We start from the raw sequence: 27930 nt of genomic DNA, 5'->3' as shown, positions 1-27930 counted from the left end.
GAGTCCCAGAGAGTTATGTGAAGTGAAGTTTTATACCAGACTGGGAGAGAGCCAAGAGGAAGGTGGTCTTACTAGCAGTCCGGTGCTGTTTCTACTGGGCTACACTGGAGCTGAATTGTCTAGTTTCCCTACTGTGGCCAAGGGAACTGGTCATTCAGGCTTCTCCTCAGGTACACATTATACAACTGCACCTCAGCTACTGATCATTTAGGGAAGTTGAGTTCATCCTTACACTCAACTGTAAGAAGCCTAATGTGCATTTTCTGTTGTATCCCTTTTCTTTTTGTTAATCCTCACCCCAGGATATTTTTCCATTGACCTTTCTTTAAAAAAAAAAAATTTATATATATATTGATTTCAGAGAGGAAGGGAGGATAGAGAGATATGACCGAAGGGTAGGGCCAAACCAGCTAGGGCTGACTTTTTTAGAGAGAATGGAAGGGAGGGGGACAGAGAGAGGAACTTTTGTTGATGTGACATATCAATTGGTTGCCTTGGGCACACACCTCAGGGGAGGCAACCAATTGATCAAGGTACATGCCCTTGACCAGAATGAACCCAGGGCCCTTCAGTCCTCAGGCCAACACTATCCACTGAGACAAACCAGCTAAGATGATATCCCTTTTCATTTGTGGGGAGTTGAGATTCAAGTTTTGTTGTTTTAAAAGATGAATACTAGTGTGAGGCAGTCTGCCATAGGGTATTTATAACTTATTTGAAGGGTCAAGACATGAATTGTAATAATAGCTAGTTATTGAATCATTCTAGACCAGTAGGCTTTATATGTAAAGATCAAAAGTGACCTTTATCATATTTTTGTCATAATCTCAGTGCTTTGGAGACCTCTGGGAGCAAAGTGGCATGGCTGTTTAAAAAAGGTTTCTTCAGATTTGTCTCTTGTCCCAGATGGACTCATGTCCTTTTAATAGTTACGGATGATGACAGTGCCATCTAGTGGGCAGTGAGGAATTTTTCTTGGGTCAAAGGGGGTTTGGTGGGCCACAGTTTAAAAGTACCTAGTCACTAATATTTAAATAGTAAATATTCTCATATTCAAGAGTGGTTTATAGACGTGTATAGGCAAAAAAAAAAAAAAATCTCAAATCATTGTAATCTGGTTAATGAATCACCATCTTCTGCCTCTAAACCTTAAAGTATTGCCCTAGCTGGTTGGCTTGTGGATAGAGCTTTGGCCTGCAGACTGAAGGGTCCCGAGTTCGATTCCAGTCAATGGCACATGACTGGGTTGCAGGCTCGATCCCCAATGTGGGACATGCAGGAGGCAGCCAATCAATGATTCTCCCTTATCATTGATGTTTCTATATCTCCCTCTCTGAAATCAATAAAAAATATATTTAAAAAATGATGAGAGAATCATTGATAGGCCACCTCCTGGATACCATACCCCCCACTGGGAATCGAGCCTGAAACCCAGGCATTTGCCCTGACCAGGAATCGAACCGTGACCTAGTTCACAGGTTCAAATAGTTTGAGGTCGACTCAGTTCGTGGTCATCCCTGTTTACCTTTTAAATAAAACTTTCTCCCCAAAGTTCAGTTGACAGTAGTGGCTCCTATCTCACTGAGCCCACAGAAAACACCAGGAACACTAGTCATGAGGAGGAGTAAATATCTCACTTTAAAATCTCGATAAACTGCTGCTGGTTGGAAATGTGTAAATGGAATACTTAGAACCAAGTGTGGGCTCCCAGCTCAGCACTGCGGTGCAACAACGTGTCCTGTGAGGTTCCTCAGAAGTCCCACTAACCAAGGACGAACAGCAATTTCCCGTGACTAGACAATTTCTAGAGTTGGTCCGCTTTAGAACACACAACCATTTGTCATGGAGCTCAATGTAAACGGACTAAATTGCTGCTTTCATTTCCCTTCTGGGAGGATGAGATGATGGATCAAGTCATCTGATAACCAACAGATGTGCCACATTTTTAACGTCTTAGAATTTGTTTCTGAAATCCTATGCTCCATTGGCTTTAGAAAGCTTTAATTTGAAGAATATCTGGTATAGTTCAACTGTAACAGTTGCTTTGAAAATGCAAATTTGTTCCAACATGATTAATATGTAGAGAACAATTTGAATATAAGAATTTTGTGTTTGCTTAAGGGGTGATTTTGTCTGCAAGAAAAACTTCATGCGGAAAACCACCACCTTAATCCTCGTGGTGGTACTGAGACAAACCCATCTACATCTGGTGTTAAACTTTCTAATTTCAGACAACCCTCCTTCCACCACTTCTCAGTCTTAGTCACAAGCTGCAGCCCTTCGGATGCCCACTTCCAGAGCAAACGTCAAGGTAAAGTGTCATATTTATTTGTAGTGCTAATCCATTGCTTAAACATGTAACATGTAAAACCACTACTTTATTTTTGTTTTTAATGCATTACTGATAGTTTTTCAATGTTGGGCCCAAACCCTGGCTTGTCCCCCTTTAAGTGCTCTGGTGTTTACTGGACTCTGCATAGTGCAGTGATTTTTTAGGAACTGACTTTAAAAAAAGGCAGCCTATATCTTTTCCTTTCCCCTTTATACCTGGAAAAAAGTTTGCTAACACAATATTAAAAGTTTCTGTTCAACATAATTAGTTTCTGCAGAAAGTTATAGTTATAATTATTATGTTACTATAATTACATAATAATTAGTTATTTAAAAATTTAGGTGAAGAGTTCCCATATATGCCACATATGGTTACCCATTTCCAAAAAACTAGAGGACATAAATATATTAGGTTGGCTAAAATTTCATTTGACTAAGCACCTCAAGCTATCAGTGTCTCTAGATGCTGATGTGAAAATAATTTGTGCTCTTCATAAAGAGTATAACATACCTATGACCTACCCTGGAAGCCATCAGTTGAACTTGATCCTTGATAGGGATTTGTCTACTTAACATTCCTTCACCTTTTATAATCCTCACCGTGCTGGCAGGACTTTCCTGACTCTCCTTGGGAAAAGAGTCGGTCCCCTTCCGTTTTGCACTTCATTTCGTATTTGTTCACTGAAACAGCTGTTCAAATCTTCCATCATCTCTCTAATCTAAAGTCATAGTCTTGGGGGCAGGAAAGCAGTGACCCACACATCCTTGCTATATACCTTCCTTGACCTCAGGGTCTTTTCACAGACCAGATACAGGAAAGATAGGCAATCCTCCAGTTTTAGCTGTAGCTGGTTGGCTCACTTACAGAGAAATGAGAGCAGCTGAAGTCATCTGTGAAAATCTCCCCACTCAAGAAAGGGAACTCATTTTGTATGCAGCCAGAAACCCAGAGCTTGCCAACATTTCATTTTAGTTTCAGACACTGCTTTCGTGAAAAGAGGCAGATTGCTGTGAGAGCCAAAGTACTTGGTATACTACTAAGCTCCTGTATCTTCGATACGGTTTCAAGGTGTTAACTATCGAGGTGTCATAGCTTTTGTAGTAAGGAAAAGTCTGCGTCTGAATCTCAGGGACAGACCTGGTGGCATATAGCTTTGTATCTTGGCCACTTGCTATACCCCAATTCATAGTGCATCGTGTACTGAATAGCTGTAGAATGCTAATTAAGTCATTCTTTTTCCTCCCACGGCTGGCAGTCCTGATCTGGTCTGAGAGAGCCTCTGTGATAGGTTGGTGTCAAGAAATAGAACATTCTGGCCCTGACTGGTTTGGCTCAGTGGATAGAGCATCAGCCTGTGGACTGAAGGGTCCCAGGTTCGATTCCGGTCAGGGGCATGTACCTTGGTTGCGGGCACATTCCCAGTAGGGGGTGTGCAGGAGGCAGCTGCTCGACGTTTCTCTCTCATTGATGTTTCTAACTCTCTATCTCTCTCCCTTCCTCTCTGTAAAAAATCAATAAAATATATATTTTAAAAAATAGAACATTCTGAATCCATGACTATAATAGATGTACACACACAGCAAAGTAAAGCTATGAGAGCAACTTCTGAAGCTCACTAATCTTACCCAGATATCATTAAACCATATCCCTCTACCAGAGGGAAGTAACAGGAAACTAGACAATGATTTTTATGGGTGCTACGATCCCAAAATGTGTGGCGGAAATGTATTTAAACACATATAATTTATTTTTTTTGAAATATATTTTTATTGATTTCAGAGAGGAAGGGAGAGGAGAAAGACAATAATGATGAGAGGGAATCACTGACCCGCTGGCTCCTGCAAGCCCCCTACTGGGGTCCTACAACTCAGGTATGTGCCCTGACTAGGAATCGAACCACGATCTGGTTCATGGTTTGTCACTCAACTACTGAGCCATGCCGGCCAGGCAAGTTGAGGCATATTTTGAAAAATGGTATTAAAAAGTCAAAAATTGGGAACTTTCCAAAACACTCAGTGATGAGAGGTGGAGGGCGGCACACATGAACACACTCCTTCCTGCTTCCGCACACCTGCCTCACCTGCACACTAGCTGTAGAAAATGGTAAAAGAAATAGCTGTTTTGGAGGTCAAACCCAATGCCATCCAGGAAGAAGTGAAAAAGACATAACAGGAAAATGGCTTTGAAGTCCCACCCTGATAAGAATCCAAATGGAGAGTCTAAACAAGATTTCTCAAGTTCAGAAAGTATCTTCTGATGCAAAGAAAAGTCAATTACATGACAAAAGAGAAGAGAGAATTAAAAGGTGGAACAACATGGACATCATTTCTTTGATATGCTTTTTGGAGAGAAAGAAGTAGAAAACAAAATGTGCAGGTAAAAAACTAGCTCTGCAAAGAACCTGGTCTGTAAATATGAAGGCTGAGATGGTCAGAAAGGAGCAGTAGAGTGCTGTCCCAATTGCAAGGTACAGAAATGTAAATAAAAATTCATGGCATAGGACCTGGAATGGTTCAGCAAATTTAGTTTGTGTGCATGGAGTGCCAAGACCATGGGGAATGGAATAAGTCCTGAAGATAAATACAAAAGCTACAATGTAAGGATGATAGTTCAGAAAATTCTAAAAGCTCATATTGACAAAGGCATGAAAGATGGCCAGAGGATGAGATTATATGGTTAAGGAGACCAAGAACCAGGACGAGCCAAGAGGTATCAGTTTTAGATTAGGACTCTGCCGTTTTCCCTAACAAGACTGACCTTTTCATGTCTGTGGACATACAGCTGATGGAAGTACTGTGTGGCTTCCAAACCAAGCCATAATTATCAGCTCTCATACAGGTCAGCCTGTCAAGTGGGAGATATCTGGTGTGTGCCACAAGAAAAGGTTGTATAACCATTCAATTTAAGGCAAACTTTCCTGAGGATGGCTCTCTCCTGATAAACATTCTTTGCTGGAAAACCTCCCTGAGAGGAAAGAAGAAACTAATGAGCCCTAGCCGGTTTGGGTCAGTGGATGGAGCAGTGGCCTGCGGACCAAAGGGTTCCAGGTTCGATTCCTGTCAGAGGCACATGCCTGGGTTGCGGGCTCAATCCCCAGTGTGGGGCATGCAGGAGGCAGCTGATCAATGATTCTCTCTCATCATTGATGTTTCTCTCCCTCTCCCTTCCTCTCTGAAATAAAAATATATTTTAAAAAAAAGAGAGACTAATGAAATGGACCAGGTACAACTGGTGGACTTTGATCCAAATCAAGAAAGGCACCACCATTACAAGGGAAAAGCATCCGAGGATGATGATCAGCGTCAGTGAATAACACTCAAAGCTGGCATTTCATTACAATAGTGAACGAGTGGATGCCTATAATTATAACATGCTCACTACTTGCTATTGTTTTTAATAGTCAAATACAGTAGTGGTGTTTTTTTTTTTGAATTATATTTTAAATTCCCACTTTATTATATTTTTATTTATCTAAATTTTTTTGTTAATCCTTACTGGAGGATGTTTTTTCCATTGATTTTAGAGAATGGAAGGGAAGGAGGAGGAGAAAGAAAGGGAGAAACACCAATATGAGACACACATCCATTGGTTGCCCCTAGCATGCAGGATTGAACCCATAACCCAGGTACATGCAGTACCTTTGACCGGAATCGTTGAACCCATGACCCTTCAGTGCATGGGCTGATGCTCTAACCATGGAACATACCAGCCAGGGCTACAGTAGTGTTTTAAGTGAAATGAAGAATAAACTACTTAAAATATTCTTCCCATGCCTTTCTTAGGTCATACCTTGAGTTGTGTACATGCAATAGCTTAGATTTAAATGCTAGTCACCTGTATTTACTTCAATGTATGAACCTTAATTATTAAGCTACTAGAGGCCCGGTGCACAGATTCATGCACTGGTGAGGTCCCTTGGCCTGGCCTGCGCCCTCTAGCAATCTGGCCCTAAGGGGATGTTGGACTGCAGGTTTCAGCCCAATCCCCGCAGGCCAGGCCGAGGGACCCCAATGGTGCACGAATCGTGCACCAGGTCTCTAATATACATACAAGATCTTTGGTTAATCTCTTCCCATCCTTCCTCTCTCCCCTCCCCTCTGAGATTCATCAGTCTGTTCCATGTTTCCATGCCATGCCTGTGCGTTGAGCGTCTTCCCCATGGTGGTTATTGCGCGTCATAGCTAATGGCCGATTAGGCTTTTATATATATACTAGAGGCCCGATGCACGAAGATTCGTGCAAGAATGGGCCTTCCTTCCCCTGGCTGCCGGCACTGCCTTTGCTCCGGCCCGGAGCCGCCTTTCCGCCTTCCCATGCTGCCCAGAGGCCTGGAGCGACTGGGGCAATGTCCCACCCCCGGCCGCTGGCACCTGTGCATGCAAATTAACCCACCATATTTGTTGGGTTAATTTGCATACTCACTCCTGATTGGCTGGTGGGTGTCGCAATGGTACGGTCAATTTGCATCTTTCTTAGTGTAGATAGAAGAAACTTAAAATGTATTTAACTGGCAATTGAAGAACCCAATTTATAGAGCAGTGTTGATCTCTATAGTTGTATTACATGGAATTCATTATAATGCCTCTGCTTTATTGTCTCAATTGTTAGTTGAGAATGGCATACTGTATAATTTAGCCTGTGGTGTCAGTGACAGTAATAACTTTCTAAACAAGAGGTTTATCAAGATACGCTGTTTCTTGCCCCAGCTGGTTTGGCTCAGTGGATAGAGCATCGGGCTGTGGACTGAAGGGTCCCAGGTTTGGTTCTAGTCAAGGGCAAATGCCTGGGTTGTGGGTTCAATCCCCAGTGTGGGGCACGCAGGAGGCAGCCGATCAATGATTCCCTGCCATCATTGATGTTTCTCTCTCCCCTCTCCCTTCCTCTCTGAAATAAATAAAAATGTTTAAAAAAGATATGCTGTTTCTTGAGGGTTTGTAGTACTTTGTTTAGGTGTTGCAACCTTACTTTAAACCATTTAATCTGTGCTCCAAAGTAAATGTAATATAATGTTGGTAGTATAGCAAATTATGAACTAGAGGCCCGTTGCACGAAGATATTCGTGCAATAGGCCTTCCTTCCCTTGGCTTCCAGCACCAGTTTTCCTCTGGGACCCAGGACCCAGGCCTTTGCTCCGGCCAGAGGTCTGCCTTCTTTGTCTTTGCTGCAGACTCCGGCCAGAGTCTGCAGTCTTGTCTTCGCTGTGGCACTCCGCTCCTGTAGATCCCTTTGCCCCCGCCCTCCCTCTCATAGCAGGCGTCCTTCCCTGCCAGGCCACTCTGCGCCTGGAGCAGCTGGGTGGCTGCCATCTTTGGCCTTCTAATTTGCATACTCACTGACTGGCTGTGAGCATAGCAGAGGTACAGTCAATTTACATGTTTATCTATTAGGTAAGATAGCTTTAATTGTATGCTTTGTTCAAAAACGTAAATTGGACATCAGAATTCAAACATTCTTGGAAAGTGTTTCCTTAATATACTGATCACAAAGCAAAAAGCAAAAAAAGTTTACAATAGAAGGTTGACATAATCATCTGAACTATTCCTCAGCCCATTTCCTCCCCTACCAAGTAGTTGTCATCCATCCCATTAATCCTGTGCCAGGTGGGGCATTACTGTGACATGCAGTTGCCCCATTTCTGGCTGAACCTTGCTTGGAGTGGAGGGTGGTGTAATAGCCTACCAGGAGCTAAAAGATGGTTGATGTACCAGGATAAAAACTAAGTAACTGCAAGGTTACAATGTGAGTTTACCACTTTTTTCTTTTAAAGTATGTGCTTTCCAGTTGGGAAGAAAAGGCTGTTGGAGACTTGACTTGGGGTGGTGAACACACAATGTGTTGTACAGATGTGTTGTAGAATTGTGCACCTGAAACCTGTATAATTTGTTAACCAGTGTCACCCCAATAAATCCAATAAAAAAAAAAAAAAGGAAAGGCTGTCCCTTAATATTCTGTCAGTGCCAGTGGAGAACTACATATTTCAAATAAAATTCAAATAGGACTAGCAACTAAGTGATTAATAGTCACCTATTAAAATCAAGACTCCAAATCAAAGCAACTTATCAGGGTCACACAATAAGCAGAATTATATTCTATCCAGTGAACCAACTTCAGGCTCTTCTCTTCCAGTCCCCAACAGTTATTGGCAGAAATCTCTGCTATGAAACTTATATTTGAAATTGCATACTTTTCCCCTGGCCAGTGTGACTCAGTTGGTTGGGTGTTGTCATATGTATTGAGGGATTGCTGGATTCCAGTGGGGGGTGTGCAGGAGGCAGCCTATCGATCGATGTTTTGCTCTCACATGGATGTTTCTCTCTTGCTCCCTTGCTTTTCCCCTCTATAAAAATTGTAAAAAAAAAGAAAAAATTGCATACTCTCATAATCATAGCTTTTAAAATTCATTTATGGATCCCCTGCCCCCCCTTTTTAAAAAATGTGTGATAAGTAAATGATGGAGTTACCTGTATTCCTGTTTTGTTGGGACAAGTAAGCTGAGGCACTTGTTATTAGAGGCCCGATGCACAAAATTCGTGCACTGGGGGTGGGGGAGTGGTGGTGGTTTGCCCTTCAGCCCAGCCTGTGCTCTCTTGCAATCCGGGACCCCTCGGGGGAGGTAGCAGTGCACCAAGCGGCAGGTGGCCAGGGAGGAGCCAGAACTGGGGTCGGGTGCCGCGCCACTTGCGCTCATTCTGGCCCGCTGCGCCTGCCACCGCCACTTGGTAGTGCTGCTGCGGAGTGGGGAGAGGCTCCTGCCACCGCAGCTGCACTCACCAGCCGTGAGCCTGGCTTCTGGCTGAGTGGCGCTCCCCCTGTGGGAGCGCACTGACCACCAGGGGGCAGCTCCTGCATTGAGTGTCTGCCCCTGGTGGTCAGTGCACATCATAGCAACTGGTTGACCGGTTGCTCAGGATTTTATATATATAGATGGCTACCAGAGTTGGAAGAAAGCTGAAAAAAAAAAAAGCTTACAAGGATAAAAGGTAAGGGGGAACTGTTTCAGAAAAGGACATAATATCACAAGAAAATGCTGTTAATCACTTTGATGAGGCTGAAGCAAGCCAATTTTTGATAAAGTCCTTTTAATGGAAAATGTAAAACCCCTTTCAACTTCCATGTACAAAGCCATATGTAACACTTGCACTTAACAAATAAAAGCAAGCCAATGTTTTAAAAAAATACATCATTAAATGTATATATGTATATATTTACATAGCATATTAAGTTTAATATTTAGCTTTAAAAGTCACATAAATTTTACCAAAATGAGACAATTTTAAATAAATTACACCTTTTGAAAATGTTTAATTGTACAGTCAAGAACTTCAACAAAATATTGAAGTGTCTGTATTTAGTATCTGCTTTATATACTTTATATTTTACAATTTTTACAATTATTTGGCAGTAATTTTCTGATTATGACATGAATGCTGTGCGACTCAGCAGTTTCCCAAATGCAGGCAATAGCTGGTGTTTGTGTCCTATTCTCACAGTAACTGTCTCAATGTAGTGAAAAATATCAGTTATTTTAGTAAACTGTACAAGGTCACATTTACACTTGATCAACAATATAGCATAGAATTTTGTATTTTTTTCCAAAAATAAATACATCATTTTAAATCTGGCATTTTCACAAACATCATATACACTATAATACAAAAGCAGCTATTAAGTGCTGCTTTTTAAATGTAGCTTGTTTTAATAACTAACATTGAATCATAGGAGCTGTGACTTCTGCTATACCGCTGTGATGTCAGTAACAAGTAATTACTACAAAGAGAATTTCTTGGCACTGATGGTTTTATGAAGCTTAAGTCAGTGTGCATACATATCATTGTTCAAGAGCAAGTAATCCCACTTCAATGGCCTAAAAACAGCAAACTGGAACACACCTAATTTTCTTCCATATCCTCTGCTTCCTCTTCATGTATTTTCAAAGCTCTTACCACTTCCTTGACTGCATGATACAAGATGTTTTTAACCTGAAACAGATGTTTTGGAATTATGCTAGGATTTCAAATTAACAAATATTAACTGCTATATTAAAAAAAACCTTTTAATGGAAAGCCAAATTCAAGGAAAATAAACGTCACAGTTAAAAAATGTCAAGGTTAACAACTTCTGGTTGTTAAACCAAAAGTTAAAATCAGGGCCACTAAAAGTTATACAATTAAGTGCATAGTGGGGTTAATCTTTGGTTGTTACCCGAATGTGAAAAACTAGGCCATGATGGCCTATGCTATTATGCATGTATTAATATTTCTGAATATAAAAAGCCTGCAGAACAGAAGCTAGTTAGAAAATTCATCTCTTACCTGTAATTTATCATCATAATTGATTTCATCCTTCAGAAGTCTCAATTCCTGTGTTAAATGAAATGATTGTACGAGATGTTCTGGAGACACAAAGTCTTCAGTTACCTGAATACAGCTGTGAAAATTCTGAACCTATCCCCAAAACAAAAGCAGTAAAATGTAATTTTAGGAGGTGAGGATAGCGAAGTTGTCTGTTAATAATAACACAAAGGACAATTCACCAGAGAACTTATTTTCTCCAAAATATCAAATGCATTTCAAAGCAGAAGACCACACTTTCTCAAAAAGTTCTGCCACTGAACAACTTCATGTAAAGTGACTTTGTAACTGGAACGTTTTTAAAAGATGAAAAGTTTTCCGGGAATCCTTCAGAGAGGCTGATAATCAGATCTTAGATCACCGATTTTGTTAAGGCAGGTTTTTGGTTACTTAAAAACAAAGTGCAATCAATCTGGATGTTTGTTGTTGCTCCTTTGGCTGCTGGCCTTTTCATCACTTCACTGTTAAGTTTGAGAACAGAGAGTAGGTTAAAGAAAATGAAACTTAGTTTACTTTTTTAGGAACTGGGTGATCTGTGCCGTTTTTTCCAAATTAACCAATTAAAAATATCCTTCAATCTTTGATGGCATCAGTACTATAACTGCTTTTCAACAGTTGTCTCTCTCCTTTCTAAATTGTTTTCATAAGAAGCTGGTAAATGTTTTGTTATTTGTTCAACATGTACAAAGCACACTTCACTACTTCATAGAACTCTATTACGGATCAGTATAATGACAAAGAAAGGACCAAGTTGATATAATCTTGATTTTGTGATGTTTCTCTATTGTCTTAAAAATGATATTAAAAGCTGTAAGATTCCTGGGAAAGGAAAAATAAATGAGAACTGAGCACTTAAAACTTACTCCATTTTTTTAAAGTATAAAAATAAATTTAATTAGGAGGAGAGAGAAGAGGGAGACAGTAAGAGTGGGAATAGAGACTGTGGAAAAAACCTAATTGATGATAGGGTAATGGAATTCCAATTCCTCCTCTGGGCATAATGATCACTTGAATAGCTGCTGCAGTTTGCAGAGTTCTTTAAAATCTAGCACTGTGCCCCTATTGGTAACTAGATAGCATATATCTATGTATAGAGTAGGTTGCTGGTTCCTCTGGAGGACGGACATAGTGGATGCCTCACATTTTCAGATTGCTGTTTAGTCTCACTACACCTGCAGTATGTGTCTGTAGAACAGAAGCTCTGTATTTCAGAGCATGAAACTATGGATAAGAGGTTCAGCACCTGTTCAAAGATTTAAATATAACAATTTTTTTTTATCACAGATGAAATTTGCTCTCTATAATATAAGTGAAATTTCTACATATTTCAAAACACGTTTTCCTATGTTCTTACGTGTACAGTCAAAACTGGAAGTTAGCCTAGCCCCGTGGTCGGCAAACTGTGGCTAGCGAGCCACATGCAGGTCTTTGGCCCCTTGAGTGTGGCTCTTCCACAAAATACCACGGCCTGGTGGCGTTAGAAGTTTAAGTTTAAAAAATTTGGCTCTCAAAAGAAATTTCAATTGTTGTACTGTTGATATTTGGCTCTGTTGACTAATGAGTTTGCCGACCACTGGCCTAGCCGGTTTGGCTCTGAGGATAGAGTGAGTGTCGCCTGTGGACTGAAGGGTCCTTGGTTTGATTCTGGTCAAGGGCACATGCCTGGGTTGCAGGCTTGATGGGGAGGCGTGCAGGAGGCAGCCAATCGATGATTCTCTCTCATAACTGATGTTTTAGTCTCCCCCTCCCTTTCCCTTTCTCTCTGAAATCAATAAGAAAATATTAAAACAAAACAAAACAACCCTGGAAATTAGATTCCATTCTAGGTAAACATTCTAAAGTAGCCAAAGACACATAAGGAATAAGCCAAAATTTGCATATTTGTACAAAGAGCACACACAATATATATAAATAATGGAAAGTCACAATTTTGTTTTCATCTATATTTGTGTAAAAACTATGTTGCATTTTCAGGCCTTCAGGCCTCACAAATACTTAAGTGCATTATTCTGGGTATGAGAGAGAGCAATAAAAAAACAACCCAGAAATCCCTGTCCTCATGAAGCTTATATTCCAGTGGGGGGTTAAAAGCCAATCAAGAAAGTTAAGTAAAATTATGAAGCATGTTAGAAGGTAATGACAGCAATGGAGAAAAAGCAGGGATGATGACTGGTAATTGGGGGACATAATTTGCAGTTTTAAACTGGTGTATTAGGTAAGACCTTACCGAGAAGGTGATATTTGGGCAAAGCCTTAAAGAATGTGAAGAAGCAAGTTGTACAGATATCTGAGAGGAAAAAGAATTTTAGGCCCAAAAATAATAATAAATACAGTGGCCCTGGGGTAGGAACATGCTTGGTGTATGTGAAAACCACAAAGAGGTCAAGGTGGCAAGAGAGAAGAACAGTGGGTGAGGAAGGCAGTGAGGGGTATGTGTGGAGTATGTACCCATGCGTGCGAAATAGGATACATGTACAGATCGTTTAAGGCCTGTGAGGCTTTGAGCAGAGTGATATGTAAACTGAAAACTATACTTTTTAACAGAATACTTTTGCCTATTTTGAAAAACCCTGGCTCTTCTTCCCCCCCCCCCCCCCACTCCCAAAGGAAGTAGATCTATCAGAAAGATGTATATGAATGGAATCTCCGTGGTAACAGTGGTTGCCTCTGGAGGAGAGTTACTGCAGGCAGAGTTGAGAAAAAAAAACTGAATTTTAAACATGAACTCTTTTGTAATATTTGAATGTTTAAAAATCATATAAATGTATATTTTCAAAAGAAATATATTTTAGAACTGAATGTTCATATGCAAAAAAATTGAATCTTGATCCACACTTTATACTATATAGAGAAGTTAATTAAAAATGGACCATAGAACTAAATATATGAATAACAACTAGAAAATTACTAAAAGAAAGTGTAAGAGAAAATCGTTATGATCCTGGGCTAGGCAAAAAAATTAGATACAATACATAAAAGAAGAAAACTGAGCAATGAACTTCAAAATTTAAAATCTGCTTTTTGGAAGACACCATTAGGACAAGTCATATATTGGGAGAATATACTTGCAAAGCACATAAATAGAGTAGATAAAGAACACTCAAATCTCAGTAAGAAATAAGAAAGCGCCATTATAAAAATAGACAAAATATTTGAACACACATTTACCAAGATAAATACAGATGGCAAATAAGCACAAAAGAACAGATGCGCAACATATTTAGTTATTAAGAAAATGTAAATTAAAACCACAGTGAGATACTAATGCACATTTATTCAAATGCTTAAAAGCAAACTGACAATAAGTAGAGGAAATATAACCTCACATATCTACTTTGGGGAACGGAAAATGGTACAACCACTTTGGAGAACAGCCTGGCAATTTCTTATCAGTTAATCATTCATCATGACCAGGCAATCCCACTACTCAGTATTTACCAAACTGAAATAAAACCTATGTGCATATAAAATCCTTATGTGAAGGTTTATAGTGGCTTGCTTTATTATTGCCCTAAACTGGAAACAACCGACATGTTCTTTAATTGGTTAATGAATAAAAAAACACTGTGGTACATTTATGTAATGAACAACTATACCTAGGCAAGAAAAAGGAAACAATTACTGATATACACAATATGGCTGAAACTCAAATAATTATGTAAAATGACTCAAAGGCTACATATATGATTGAAATTATGATATTCTTCTTCTTTTTTTAAAAAATATATTTTTATTGATTTTTTACAGAGAGGAAGGGAGAGAGATAGAGAGCTAGAAACATCGATGAGAGAGAAACATCGACCAGCTGCCTCCTGCACACCCCCTACCGGGGATGTGCCCGCAACCAATGTACATGCCCTTGACCGGAATCGAACCTGGGACCTTTCAGTCCGCAGGCCGACGCTCTATCCACTGAGCCAAACCGGTTTCGGCATGATATTCTTATATAAGCAGAACTACAGGGACAGAAAACAAGTCGTTGTAGGAATATCAGGTGGGAGGAAAGGTTGGCTAAAAAGGTGCAGGAGGAAATTTCTTGGACTGATTGAAGTGCTCTATATTTTGTGTTGTTACCTACCTATTTATCTGTCAAAAAGTACAAAACGCTACACTAGTAAGAATCTATTTTATTATATACAAACTAGAGGCCTGGTGCATGAAATTCATGCACTGGGGGTGGGAAGGCTGTGTCCCTCAGCCCAGCCTGCGCCCTCTCCCAGTCTAGAACCCCTCGCTCTTTACTGTCCTCCTGCTCGCTGCTCCTTACCGCTTGGCTCACTGCTCCTTAGTGCTGCTGCGGAGGTGGGAGAGGCTCCTGCCACCGCTGCTGCACTCGCCAGCAGTGAGCCCGGCTTCTGGCTGAGCGGTGGTCTGGGAGCGCACTGATCACCAGGGGGCAGCTCCTGTGTGGAGCGTCTGTCCCCTGGTGGTCAGTGCGCATCATAGCAACCAGTCGTTCTGCCATTCGGTCGATTTGCATATTAGGTGTTTTTTTTTTATTGATTTTTTTTTTTACAGAGAGGAAGGGAGAGGGATAGAGAGTTAGAAACATCGATGAGAGAGAAACATCGATCAGCTGCCTCCTGCACACTCCCCACTGGGGATGTGCCCGCAACCAAGTTACATGCCCTTGACCGGAATCAAACCTGGGACCTTTCAGTCCGCAGACCGACCCTCTATCCACTGAGCCAAACCGGTTTCGGCCATATTAGGGTTTTATTATATAGGATTGTACCTTAAAAAGATGAAAAAGAAAAAAAGAAACAACCTGCACTGTCCAGTTCAACACAGAAAATGGACATACAAGAATTTTCAAGGAAACTTGTATTACAAAGAATTATTCCTACTTAAAAAAAGATTTACTGTACTTTTATCTTAAATAGGCTACTCCTTTGAGGGCATTTCCCCTTTGGATACAGATTAGCCATCCTATGTAATAAAAGGCTAATATGCAAATTGTCCCCTCGACCGGGAGTTCAACCAGGGGCGGGGCTGGCTGGTCAACCTCCTGTGGCCCCTCCCCCTGGCCGGCCCAGCCCCGGGCCTCTAGTTTTCTGATAAGAGACAGCAAAAGCAAAAGCAAAACAAAAAAACCAAAAAACCTGTATGTGGAGTAACCCCAATTAAACCTGAATCATAAATGATCCAACATGTCTGAGCTATTCATGTAACTCCAGGGGAAAATAAAACAATTTAACATATTTATATTTTGTTATCAAAAATGCTATTTGAACAATAAGAGTGATAAATCTAAATCTAACCTTGAACCTGATCTCTTAAAAACTAAGCACCTATAACTTAAGGAATATTTACTTGTGCCATTACAATAGTGTCACAGATGCTAAACAGACAGCAGTAGAATATATAGTTATAGGAAACTCCTTGGTAAAACTACACATAATATATATCCCAATTACCAGGTGGTGGAAAGATATGAAATCAACTTTGAGGCAAACTAGCTTTTGGGGTTCTTGGTTTCCTTTGTACACTTTTGTTACTGCATGGCCTAAACTCGTCTGTGGTAGCTCCAGATAGTTATGGAAGCCTACTGGATGCTTCCAATCCAGGCCTCCATACCATCACCATCTGTTCTGTACCTGTCTTCCAGGTGCCACACAGTCCAGCCACAGAAAGAAGTATGTGTTTAGTTTTCAAGTCTTGTGGGTCAATAGCTATAAAATTTATATACCATCTTTCTTTGGATGTCATTGCTATGTTGGCAACCACAAGAGGTAGGAGGGACTCCGAAAGCCTGAATTTGGAAATAATCTAGCCAATAAAATTCATTCTACTTATATTGGGCATGTTAAAAAATGTATGACCTTGCCCAGATGGCATGGCTCAGTGGTTGATTATCCACCTATGAACCGGGAGGTCACAGTTCGATCCCTGTCGGTCCGTGTGCCCAGGCTGCGGGCTCGATTCCCAGTGTGGGTGGGGCTTGCTGGAGGCAGCCGATCAATGATTCTCATCATTGATGTTTCTATCTCTCCCTTCCTCTCTGAAACCAACAGAAATATATTTAAAAAACATGATCTCTAAGATTTAATACACACTCTCCTCCACTATTAAGTTTCAACTATAGAGAACCAAATATATAGTACAGTTAAGTGCTGACTTAATGTTGTCAATAGGTCCTATGACTTTAAAAGTGAAACCACATATAATGAAGCCAATTTTACCAGCCTAGTTGATATAAACAAGTTAAATTCCTATGGCATACGAAACATTACGTGAGGACCTGCTGTATCTCTTTTTTCCCCTAAGTCTTAAAAATTAGATTTCAATCCACTAAATCAGAGATAATATAAAAATGGAAATATGGGTGATGTTTAAGCAAGTTAAAAGGTTATACCTGATGAAGTGTTCCTGCTGGTAAGACAATGGCATCACCAAGGAACTGAACAAGAGTGCAGGCTCTAACTCCATATTCCTCAAGCAGTCTTTGGCGGAGCTTTTTGTTCACATACCAACTCTGATCACGTATTGGATCATGTTCTGGTAGAACTTCAAGGCCTTGCTCTTTTGAAATCTGAAATATGGATTGAAATTAAAATATGCACCCCAATTTCAGTAAGGGAAATGGTAAATCCTGTTGCATTAAATTTCAATTTTCTTTACAAGTCTTTTGTTCTCACAATCGTATAGATGATTGAGCTTAAGTTGGAGAAAATATTCTACAACCATTTGAAAAGCCAGAGGATATTAAAACACTGCACACTGATAAAGTGAGGCACATTCCCTTCTCATCTCCTTCCACTGTGAAGTTTATATCTACTTGTTTCCTTCCTTATAACTGCTTCAAGAGTACAATGTAGAGATGAGAAAAAGCTTAGTTTAGTAGCTTTTTCCAGAAGTCAAATAATTCCTAAGTATGGACTTCATAAAAATTTCTTGATCCTGCTCTTAAGGTAGAGGTACTTTTTACCTTTTAAGATAAATACCTTTATACTATTAACCTCCTAACCCTTAACAAATCAACTTCAAGGAACCATTTACTAATCACTGAATAACCTTCTGTTTTAAAAAGCATAATTTGTAATATTTTAAATTAAAATACTGGTAAGTATTCTGGCATAAGATAGTAGGTACAGGGCTATAGCCCTCTGCACTGACCAGAGACCTATGTCCATTCAGAAGGAAAATGAAGTACTATAAGAAAAGTAGCAATGATGGTCCCCTAAAAAAATCTCTAAAATTAGAAAATTTAGAAAATATTTGAACAAAGGGTTTTAATTATTCAGATGAATGTGTCACATTCATTTAGAATGTCCAACAACCAAAATAAAGGTACAATTACTAAAAATTTCAGTCTATTCAAGTAAGTATATCAGCAATCAGATACGATAGAGTAATACTCCCCAGGTCAACAGCAAAAAGAAGTCAATAAACAATAAAATAAAGATCCTACATTATTTAATGACTAGTAGCCCAATGCACGAAATTTGTGCATGGGTAGGGTGCCTAGGCCTGGCCGGTGATCAGGGCCGATCTGTGGGGCAACCGATGGGGTGATCTGGGGGCCCCGCTGACACCGCCTTGGCTGGCCTGGGGCCTGCGGACTGGGGGCAGTTTCTGCATTGAGCATCTTCCCCCTGGTGGTCAGTGCGTGTCATAGTGACTGGTAGTTCCGCCATTTGGTAAATTTGCATATTAGGCTTTTATTTTATAGGATCTTATTTTGAACGCCAAAGAAGTTATATTAAAAATTAGTCTTTGCTTAAGGTGAAGAGATAAACAAATATGCAAACTAAATGATACCTTCTGAAGAAATTCCCTTATCTTGTCAACATCTTTCCCAGCATAAATATGCCACAGAGCACCAGGTATTTCACTTGAGTCCTTCAATCGTTTTCTTATAATGTCATCCAAATCTTCTTCTTCAAATTTCTTGAGTATTCCTAAAACACCAGAGAATATTTTTAAATTGGTCAGCAAAGACTACCAGCAGAAAGCCAAGTCTCCTAAAATTGACCTATCAGAGGCAGCACAGTGCTTGATAGACTGGGACTTTTCAAGAGGAGATAAACCTCAAATGTTTTCTAATTCCTGGGAGATCTCACATATTACTAATCCGTAATCAAATGCAAATGCCCTACATGCTGTGGTTTTGAGGAAATATCAGATCATTCTTTTGAAATGTTGGCAAACCAAAAACTGTACACACACACACACACACACACACACACACACACACACACAGAAAAGAAATGTTAACTATGGTTATCTCCCTTTTTATCTTTAAAATTATCTGTAAGGATTTCTTAACTCAAATATTTATTAAATGTTTACAATGTGCCAGACACTGTCCTAGAATTTTGGGGATTATAGTTAAGAAAGACAGTCAAGACCTCATAGAGTAAAAGAGGGTATTAATAAATGTAGACAAATAAACAAGAATATCATGTAGTGAGTGCAAAGACAGGTTCAGTTCTCATAATGTTTATTTATAAAATGCCAGTTGATGATTTTTTTAGTTAATCCTTACCTGGATATTTTTCCAATGATTTTTAGAGTGGAAGGAAGGGAAGGAGTGGGAAGGAGGAGGGAGGAGAAGAGCGGGAGAGAGAGAAACACAGATATGAAATAGACATACAGATTGGTTGCCTCCATTCACATTCCAACTGGGAGTCAGGATCGAAACTGCAAACCAGGTACGTGCCCTTGACTGGAAATCAAACCCTTCAGTGTGTGGGCCGATGCTCTAACCACTGAGAAAACTGACCAGGCCCAGTTGATGGTTTTTAAATGTAGTTTTCTTTAAAATATATATACATATATACATATGTGTGTGTGTGTGTGTGTGTGTGTATATATATATATATATATATATACATACATATATATATATATTTTAAATATATTTTATTGATTTTTTACAGAGAGGAAGGGAGAGGGATAGAGAGTTAGAAACATCAATGAGAGAGAAACATTGATCAGCTGCCTCCTGCACACTCCCCACTGGGGATGTGCCCGCAACCAAGGTACATGCCCTTGACCGGAATCGAACCTAGGACCCTTTAGTCTGCAGGCCTATGTTCTATCCACTGAGCCAAACCGGTTAGGGCTTAAATGTAGTTTTTAAAAATAACTATTTAAATTGATTTTGAGTTGATTCTTGTAAGTGTGTGACTGGGGAATCAAACCTGCAACCTTGGCTTATCAGGATGGTGCTCTAAGCAGTTGAGCTACCCAACCAGGGCTAATGTGTTTTCTTTAACAAAATTATAATTTAACAACCTTAGATAAAAGTTTTTCAATTACTTTTCCTTTAAATTTTATTGCTCTGTAAATTAAAACAACAAAATCATAAGGAAGAGGAAGTTTATATTGTTTAATGAAGATCTCTAGTGGGAGATGATAATGTGAGTTACATTTTGAAGGATAAAAATAGGAATTTGCCAAAAAAGTGATAGGAGAGCCATTGTAGATGGAGGAAAAGAAAAAGTGCGTACTTTTTAGGTCACTGTTTCTTAATGTGTTTTAAGCATTATTATATCCCCAAAACATTCTTTTTTTAAAAAGAATATATTTTTTTATTGACTTAGGAAGGGAGAGGGATGAAAGAGAATTATGGATCAGCTGCCTTCTGCACAACCCCTACTGGGGATCAAGCCCGCAAACCGGGCATGTGCCCTGACTGGGAATGGAACTGTGACTTCCTGGTTCATAGGTTGATGCTCAACCACTGAGCCACGCTGGCTGGGCACCCAAAACATGCTTTACTTTTTGTGCCCATCTATAAAAATTGGCAAAACTTTAGATAAAAGACAGTCAAAGAACTAAAATATGTTTTCTCAAAAGATCAAAAATTATGCTATATGCCAAAACCGGTTTGGCTCAGTGGATAGAGCGTCCCAGGTTTGATTCCGGTCTAAGGGCATGTACCTTGGTTGCGGGCACATCCCTGGTGGGGGTGTGCAGGAGGCAGCTGGTCGATGTTTCTCATCGATGTTTCTAGCTATCTCTCCCTTCCTCCTCTCTGTAAAAATTCAATAAAATATATATTTTTAAAAATTATGCTATAAATGAGAGATGGAAGGTATGCAGAAGCAAAGGTGATTAAGGAAGTTCCAGCATTTAAGCACATGAAAGACTAGAGAAAAACAGGCATAACCTCTACATTGCAGACAAATTGCTATAGGGAATGATTTGAAAAAGCGTAGCCCTAGCCAGTTTGGCTTCAGTGGATAAAGCGTCAGCCTGCAGACTGAAGGGTCCTGGGTTTGATTCCCGTCAAGGGCACATGCCTGGGTTGCGGGCTCGATCCCCAGTGGGGGCCATGCAGGAGGCAGCTGATCACTGATTCTCTTTCATTACTGATGTTTCCATCTCTCCCTCTCCTTTCCTTTCTGAAATGAATTAAAAGAGAGAGGGAAAAAAAAGAGTACAGTGAAGTACAAAGATAATTAACCCTGTGGCATCAAAGGCTTTGAAAGGATAAGTAATCTCAACCACAGGTCACACATTTCTGTGCTAGAGCTGGGACTATAACTCAACTGTCCCTGACTCTTAAATCCTTGGGTGTGGGAGAAGCAAAAGGTTTTTATCTATTACTAGAGGCCTGGTGCATAAAATACGTGCACGGGGGCAAGAGGGGGGGGTATCCCTTAGCCTGGCCTGCACCCGCTCCAATCCAGGGCCCCTCGGGCCTAAACCGGCAGACATCCCTCTCGCAATCCGGGACCACTGGCTCCTAACCACTCACCTGCCTGCCTGCCTAATGCACCTAACTGCTCCCCTGCCTGCCTAGTCGCCCCTAATGGCCCTCCCCTGATGGCTTGGTCGCCCCCAACGTGCATACGGCTGGGGTCCCTCAGCCCAGCCTGAGCCCTCTTGCAGTCCGGGAGTCCTCAGGGGATGTCCTCGGGGGAGCGGGCCTAAGCCAGCAGTCAGACATCCTTAGCTCTGCTATGGAAGCAGGAGAGGCTCCTGCCATCACTGCTGCACTTGCCAGCCGTGAGCCTAGCTCAGGGCTTCTGGCTGAGTGGCACTCCCCCTGTGGGAGCACACTGACCACCAGGGGGCAGCTCCTGCATTGAGCGTCTGCCCTCTGGTGATCAGTGTGGGTCATAGCGACTGGTTGTTCCACCGTTTGGTCAATTTGCATATTAGCCTTTTATTATATAGGATAATCAATAATCAATAGCAAAGGGACCTGAGAATGTAAAAGTGAGTTTCTATAGTTTTGGGAGAATTTAGGATGAAATGTATTATAGAAGCTGTCAAATATACAGAAAAGTTTAGTGAATACTATAATGAATACTATACATCCTTGGCAACTAGCCACTAAGCTATACAAGCATTCTGGGCTCCAGATATAGATATGATGATCTAAGAGATGGCTGGATGCCACCCATTTCATAGGAAGTGCATGTAAACTAGAAAATGCAGAAAATTAAGTCTATAACTCTATGAACAGTATTAGGAATCAGGGAGTAGTTTCATAGGAGCCAAGACCAGTATCTGAAGGTGACATAGTGACTAAACAGTGCCATTTATTTAGAGGTGGCAAGTAATGAAAGGACCAGAAAGAAACCATTAAATTAGCCAGTTGTGAGAGCCATAGCACAAGTAATTTCAGTGGGGTAGCAGGTATAGAGCCCAACCTTATTCAGATGAAATGTGAAAGGGAGGTGGACAGACACAGCAAAGAATTTGTTATGAGAGCAAGAATAACAGGATGATGGCAAGAAAGACATGGTTTGAAGGAAGTTTTCTTTTGAAAAGGAAGGAATGGTCCAGAGTGCACTCCTACTCTGAAGAAAAGAAGCTAGTTAGTGGAGAGGGAAAATTTAAATGCCTATTTCTATAAAGAAGGGAATAACGGATGAATAAGGTTTCAGAAAGAAATCCAGAGGATGGAATCTAAAACCTATACATTGGATAGAAATGTTATTTCTACTTTAAAAGAAAAGGCCCCTTGCCTTGGATGGTGTGGCTCAGTTGGATGGAGCATTGACCTGTACGCCAAAAGGTGGCAGGTTCGATTCCAGGTCAAGGCACATACCCAGGTTGGGGGTATGTGTGGAAGACAGCTGATCAATGTCTGTCTGTCTATCTCTCTCTCCCCTCCCCCCATGTCTTTTTTTTTTTAAATATATTTTATTGATTTTTTACAGAGAGGAAGGGAGAGGGATAGAGAGTTAGAAACATCGATGAGAGAGAATCACCGACCAGCTGCCTCCTGCACGCCCCCCACTGGGGATGTGCCCGCAACCAAGGTACATGCCCTTGACTGGAATCGAACCTGGGACCCTGGAGTCCGCAGGCTGACGCTCTATCCACTGAGCTAAACCAGTCAGGGCCCCCCATGTCTTTAAAACTCAATAATAAAAGAAAAGGCCCCTTCTAAATGACATTGGAGAAAAAAATCATCTCCAGAGTTCCAGGGTCTACTGTCTATTCTTCAATAAATGTTTGTAAGTGAGCTTTAACAGTCTATTTTCATTAACACAACATTTAATGAAAAGGGAAAGAGCAAATAAAAATATCCATTTTTAAAATTAAAATTCCTATTATGTAAAAACAACAACACATGGGTAAACAATCCCTCCTCAGGTAATAAAGATTAAAGTATCCCTATATCCACTGTAATTCTTTTTGTAATCTTGGCTGTTAACTCACAGGCTGACATTCTGGATAACACTAGTGTGTGTGGTTATTCAACTGTTATTCCAAACATCACTACTCTTTAAGTTTCTTTACCTGCTTTTGAGAGAATGCCATTTCCTTTTGCTATGCCAACATAGACTAGAATATTTACAACATCAGAAACTTCGACATGGAGATTTGTTGTTCCTATATCATGATCTTTAGCAGCAGCTACACCTGTGTATGAAATAAAATTTTACTTGACTATTTTACATATCCCGAACCAGCTCTATGAGGAAAATTTAATCGTGAGTTTTACTCTCCATGATTCAAAACCTCCCCCCAAAAGTCACAATCCTGAAATGTCCCATAAAAGTGAAATCAATAGAAAATGGAAATATTTTGCAAGGAATTAGCAGGTACTTATCTATATATGGGATATAAATTCCTAATATATTTATTGATTTAGAAAAATATCTCAATGGATTATTAAAAGAACATATTTAGTGTAACCTAAAAATCATTAGACAATTTATCTATGGAGAGAAGTTAGTTAAAATTCCATAGAATTCCAAGTTGATGGAAATGCAAATGTATACCTACCATAGGCACTGCACAACCTTGGTCCTAGATCAGGGCGCACAAAAAATGCTGGCAGATGAGAGGCCAAATTGAATTTTCCTTCTGGATTACAATATTCTGGCAATGGCAGGCTTTTTAAAAAATCTTCATATCTGAAAAACATTGGCTTCTTTTGAATACATATTTTTAAGTGCTTCCAAATATGTAATTTTCACCTTGTTAAAAAACATAATGCCTTTGATAGGTAACACTTTCCCTGACTTAAAAGTTTAAATGAGTGCATAATACATCCGCAAGCAAAGAACAGAAGCCATACTGAAATGGCAATGCTGCCTAATCATGACAATTAAAAACACCATGAATAGGGAAGTCCCAAAGAATGCGTCCTTGACATGAGCATTCTTTCCTTTACTGTCCTAAAATAGACTCTCCCCTGCTGAGACTACAGAAATTCAGTTTCAATTTTTTTTATTTATAAAATCCTCACTGGAGGATATTTTTTTCCATTGATTTTTAGGAAGAGTGGAAGTGAGGGGTAGAGACAGAAGCATCGATGTGAGAGAGACACACCAATTGTTTGCCTCCTGCATGCGGAGATTGAGCCTACAACCGAGGTACATGCTCTTGACCAGAATCAAACCCACGATCCTTCAGTCCCAAGGCCTATACTCAAACACTGAGCCAAATCAGTTAGAGCCAGTTTTGTTTTTTCGTTTATTTTTAATTGAGGAAGAAAATGCCTAACAGTCACTTTTTTGTTGTTGTTCCTTATCTTCTGGGTATAAATCTCAGCTCAACTTCAAAAAGCTAACTCAAAAAAATTAAGAAACAAAACAAAAAACAAACTTCAAAAGATATACCTGGCTGGCAGCATACTCTTGAATTCTTCTCCTGAAGGGCAATCTTTCAATTTTAAAACAACTGTCTCTCCACTTTTCGTTTTTTGCCGTTCTATAAAGAATACAATTAATTACAAGAAAGGTAATCTCTGCTTTTTTATTTTTATTAATGTTTGGAGAGGAAGAAATGTAAAAAGTGAATGAATAAGTCAATTGTTGCACAGTAGGTAGTTAATGAATGCGTGCATAATTGGCTTTTATTTCTTATATACTCAGTTTTAAGACTTTTGTTCCTTATGCATATAAATTCTTTTTAAAATATTTCTACAATTTTTATTAAAATTACCTTTTTAAATTTTCAGTGTTTTATATAAATTTCATAATTCAATTTCCAAAGGTTTATGGGGTTGCCAAGTAATATTCCTCATGTGATATAAGTAACCATAATTAAAAGACTTGTTTATGGCCAAAAGAAATTAGATGTGGAGACAAGAATAGGATCCAGTCTCCTATTTCCAAGCACAGATGGTTCCTGACTTAGGATGGGTCAACTAAACCATTTTCCAATGGTGTGAAAACTGGCATTCAGTAGAAACTATATTTCTAATTTTGAATTTTCCTCTTTTCCTATGCTAGCTATGTGGCATTTTGTGTTTATTTTGCCCACTGTATGTAAGCTAATGTAACATTTAAGGTAGTCTAGGCTAAAAGCTTGACATTCTATAGGTTAGGTCAGTGGTCGGCAAACTCATTAGTCAACAGAGCCAAATATCAACAGTACGATTGAAATTTCTTTTGAGTCAAATTTTTTAAACTTCTTCTAACGCCACTTCTTCAAAATAGATTCGCCCAGGCCGTGGTATTTTGGGGAAGAGCCACACTCAAGGGGCCAAAGAGCTGAATGTGGCTCGCGAGCCGCAGTTTGCAGACCACAGGGTTAGGTGAATGCATTTTGACACGATAATTTCAACTTACGACTTTATCAAAATGTAACCAATTTTAAGTTGAGGAACATCTGTACTTGTTTCTTTTTATTAGATAACAAATATAGAAGTTTAAAAGATTAAAAACCTGGTAAGTTGTATTTACAATTTATTGTTTTTGGGGAATACTAGTATGTTTAACAAAAACAGTAAACAGACAACAAACAAAACAAAAACTAACGTACTTGAAACTTCTTCAAAACCATCCCAGAATTCCTTGACATTGCCATTTGAAATAATGCTGTCTTTGCAGTTCAGAAGATCAGCTTGGTGGTCTCCAAAATCAAGACTAATTGATTCTGACTTCCATAAGCTCATGTTCATTTTCTTATGTACACCAGAAACCACTGCAGGCTTATAAATAGATAAATAAAAGTTGAAAGATATATGGACACTTCCAAAATTAGACTCTATAAGCACATACAACAAATGTTCAGTTTTAGTACTAATGAGAATAAGAGCTATGAAAAATAGGCCCTGACTTGGAAAGATGTGCACAATACATATATTGTTAAAAAGAAAAAGTGATGAGGGAATGCTGTGTAGAATACAGTAAAAATTTCATTTCTAGACAGTATAAATATGATTTTTTGGTTGCTTTATTTACAGATTAATTTTTAGACACAATATAACCTACTCATTTGTTTGTATTATATGTATTAAGATTTTTAAAGTAAATTATATAAAAAGTCCTTGAGCTTAAAAGTTTATATACATTCTGAGTTTCTATTACTTAAAACACATACTTACATTTTTTACCTTGACAAGGATCATGATAAATAAAAATATTAAACTAGGCATAACATTAAATTTCAAGCCTAATGACTATTCTATGGAAGTGAATCTCTCCTTTGAAATCCTATGAATTAAAAATCCCTCAAGGCTCTCTAAACTAAAAACCAACAACTGAAGCTTTATAGCTTTCAAAACTCCAATGCTGATGATTAAAAAAAAAGAACACAAACCTCTTAGGCAATCTGATGTATTATTCTCAGCCCGCTCCCTTGCCCCCACCTTAATTCCTTTATTATAAATGAAGATGAAGGTCTGGGATATAGAGAACACAAAGTTGTGACTTAAAAGTCTTCTGGAAAAGAAGTTTAAGTACACTTAAACTTTATAAGATAATTAAATTTAGGGAACCATAGAAGAATAACCTCTAGCTAGGGTTCTTATAACAATAGTCATCTCAAAAGCAAAGAAAATAAAAAACCACCCTAAAATCTGGTTGACTACATGGATGACTGCTCCATTAAACTTACTTTCAATGGGCTTAATGATATGTCCAACTATTATTAAAACAGTTCAGCTATTAGATAATTAGCTATTGTTGGTAATTCACATATTAATTCTAAGCCCCAATTATGCATATTCAATAATATTCCTTATCCAACCCTATGCCATTATATCTGATGGTAACCAGCAGCTTAAGAAAGATTTTTTAAAACTATAGAGGCAAGTTACTTAGAATATTCTGAAACAGAACCCTTAGACTATCATCATCATCATCTTCCCAAAATACTGAAAACTCTAATTTGACTCCATGCCTCTCATTCCCCTCTAATTCAACTTTCTATCTGCTCTGATGTCATTTTAAAATGTCACAGTTTACACTGATTACTGAAGTAAACCTATTATCTGTAGGATAAAGTGCAAACTTTTAAAGTATGATTTATAAAGGCCATTCATAATCTGAAAAATCAGATTCATAATCATAACTCTATCTCATTTCCTTACCATTACCCCATAGAACTCTTTACATCTGTGTTCCAGACAAACGAAACTACTTAACACTTCCCCCCAAACCTGATGCTTTTGTTTAAAGCATCTCCAACCTACTGTCTATCTAGAAAAATTTCACTTAACCCCTAGGGCATTAATTCAGATCAGCCTTTTTAAATTAGTACTCTAGTTTAGTCATTCTCTATTTGGGCTTTCTATAGTTACCTTGAACAAACTTCTTAGAATATTTAATATGTTTATAAAAATACTTATGTGACTATTTCAAACCCACACAAAATTAAGTGGTCTAAACTATAACCCAGCAATGGTATTGAGCTTTGAGAGCCAAGCCCTGCCTCTCAAAAAAAAAAGAAAAAAAAAAGAAAAAAGAAAAAAAAAAGGAAGCTAAATATTGTGTGCTGTCAGCCTTCTTTTATCCATGGCTTCTGATTTACCAGATTGAACCAACCATGAATAGAAAACAGCAGGAAGAATAAAAGATGTTCTGTTGTTGCTGATATGTACTA

The 27930-nt window shown here is 39.2% G+C and overlaps 1 protein-coding gene and 1 pseudogene across 3 annotated transcripts in view; one reads left to right on the top strand and one right to left on the bottom strand.

Moving 5' to 3' along the window:
• Positions 1-4432: 4432 nt before the first annotated feature.
• Positions 4433-5641, top strand: LOC114232936 (dnaJ homolog subfamily A member 1-like; annotated as a pseudogene).
• A 3759-nt stretch (positions 5642-9400) lies between these two features.
• Positions 9401-27930, bottom strand: part of JMJD1C (jumonji domain containing 1C) — a 247142-nt gene continuing 228612 nt past the window's right edge. For all 3 annotated transcript variants that reach the window (XM_054729260.1, XM_028151471.2, XM_028151484.2), the window contains 8 exons: positions 25867-26035; positions 24720-24810; positions 23881-24011; positions 23392-23514; positions 18445-18584; positions 17039-17215; positions 10645-10776; positions 9401-10311 (listed from right to left, as the gene is read on the bottom strand). In XM_054729260.1, the coding sequence (XP_054585235.1) occupies positions 10222-10311; positions 10645-10776; positions 17039-17215; positions 18445-18584; positions 23392-23514; positions 23881-24011; positions 24720-24810; positions 25867-26035 (1053 nt within the window). In that variant the 3' untranslated portion in view covers positions 9401-10221. The remainder of the gene's footprint in view (positions 10312-10644; positions 10777-17038; positions 17216-18444; positions 18585-23391; positions 23515-23880; positions 24012-24719; positions 24811-25866; positions 26036-27930) is intronic.

Source organism: Eptesicus fuscus, chromosome 17 (genome assembly GCF_027574615.1).
Source record: "Eptesicus fuscus isolate TK198812 chromosome 17, DD_ASM_mEF_20220401, whole genome shotgun sequence".
Lineage (NCBI taxonomy): Eukaryota > Metazoa > Chordata > Mammalia > Chiroptera > Vespertilionidae > Eptesicus > Eptesicus fuscus.
This window is presented reverse-complemented; position numbering and strand designations above follow the sequence as displayed.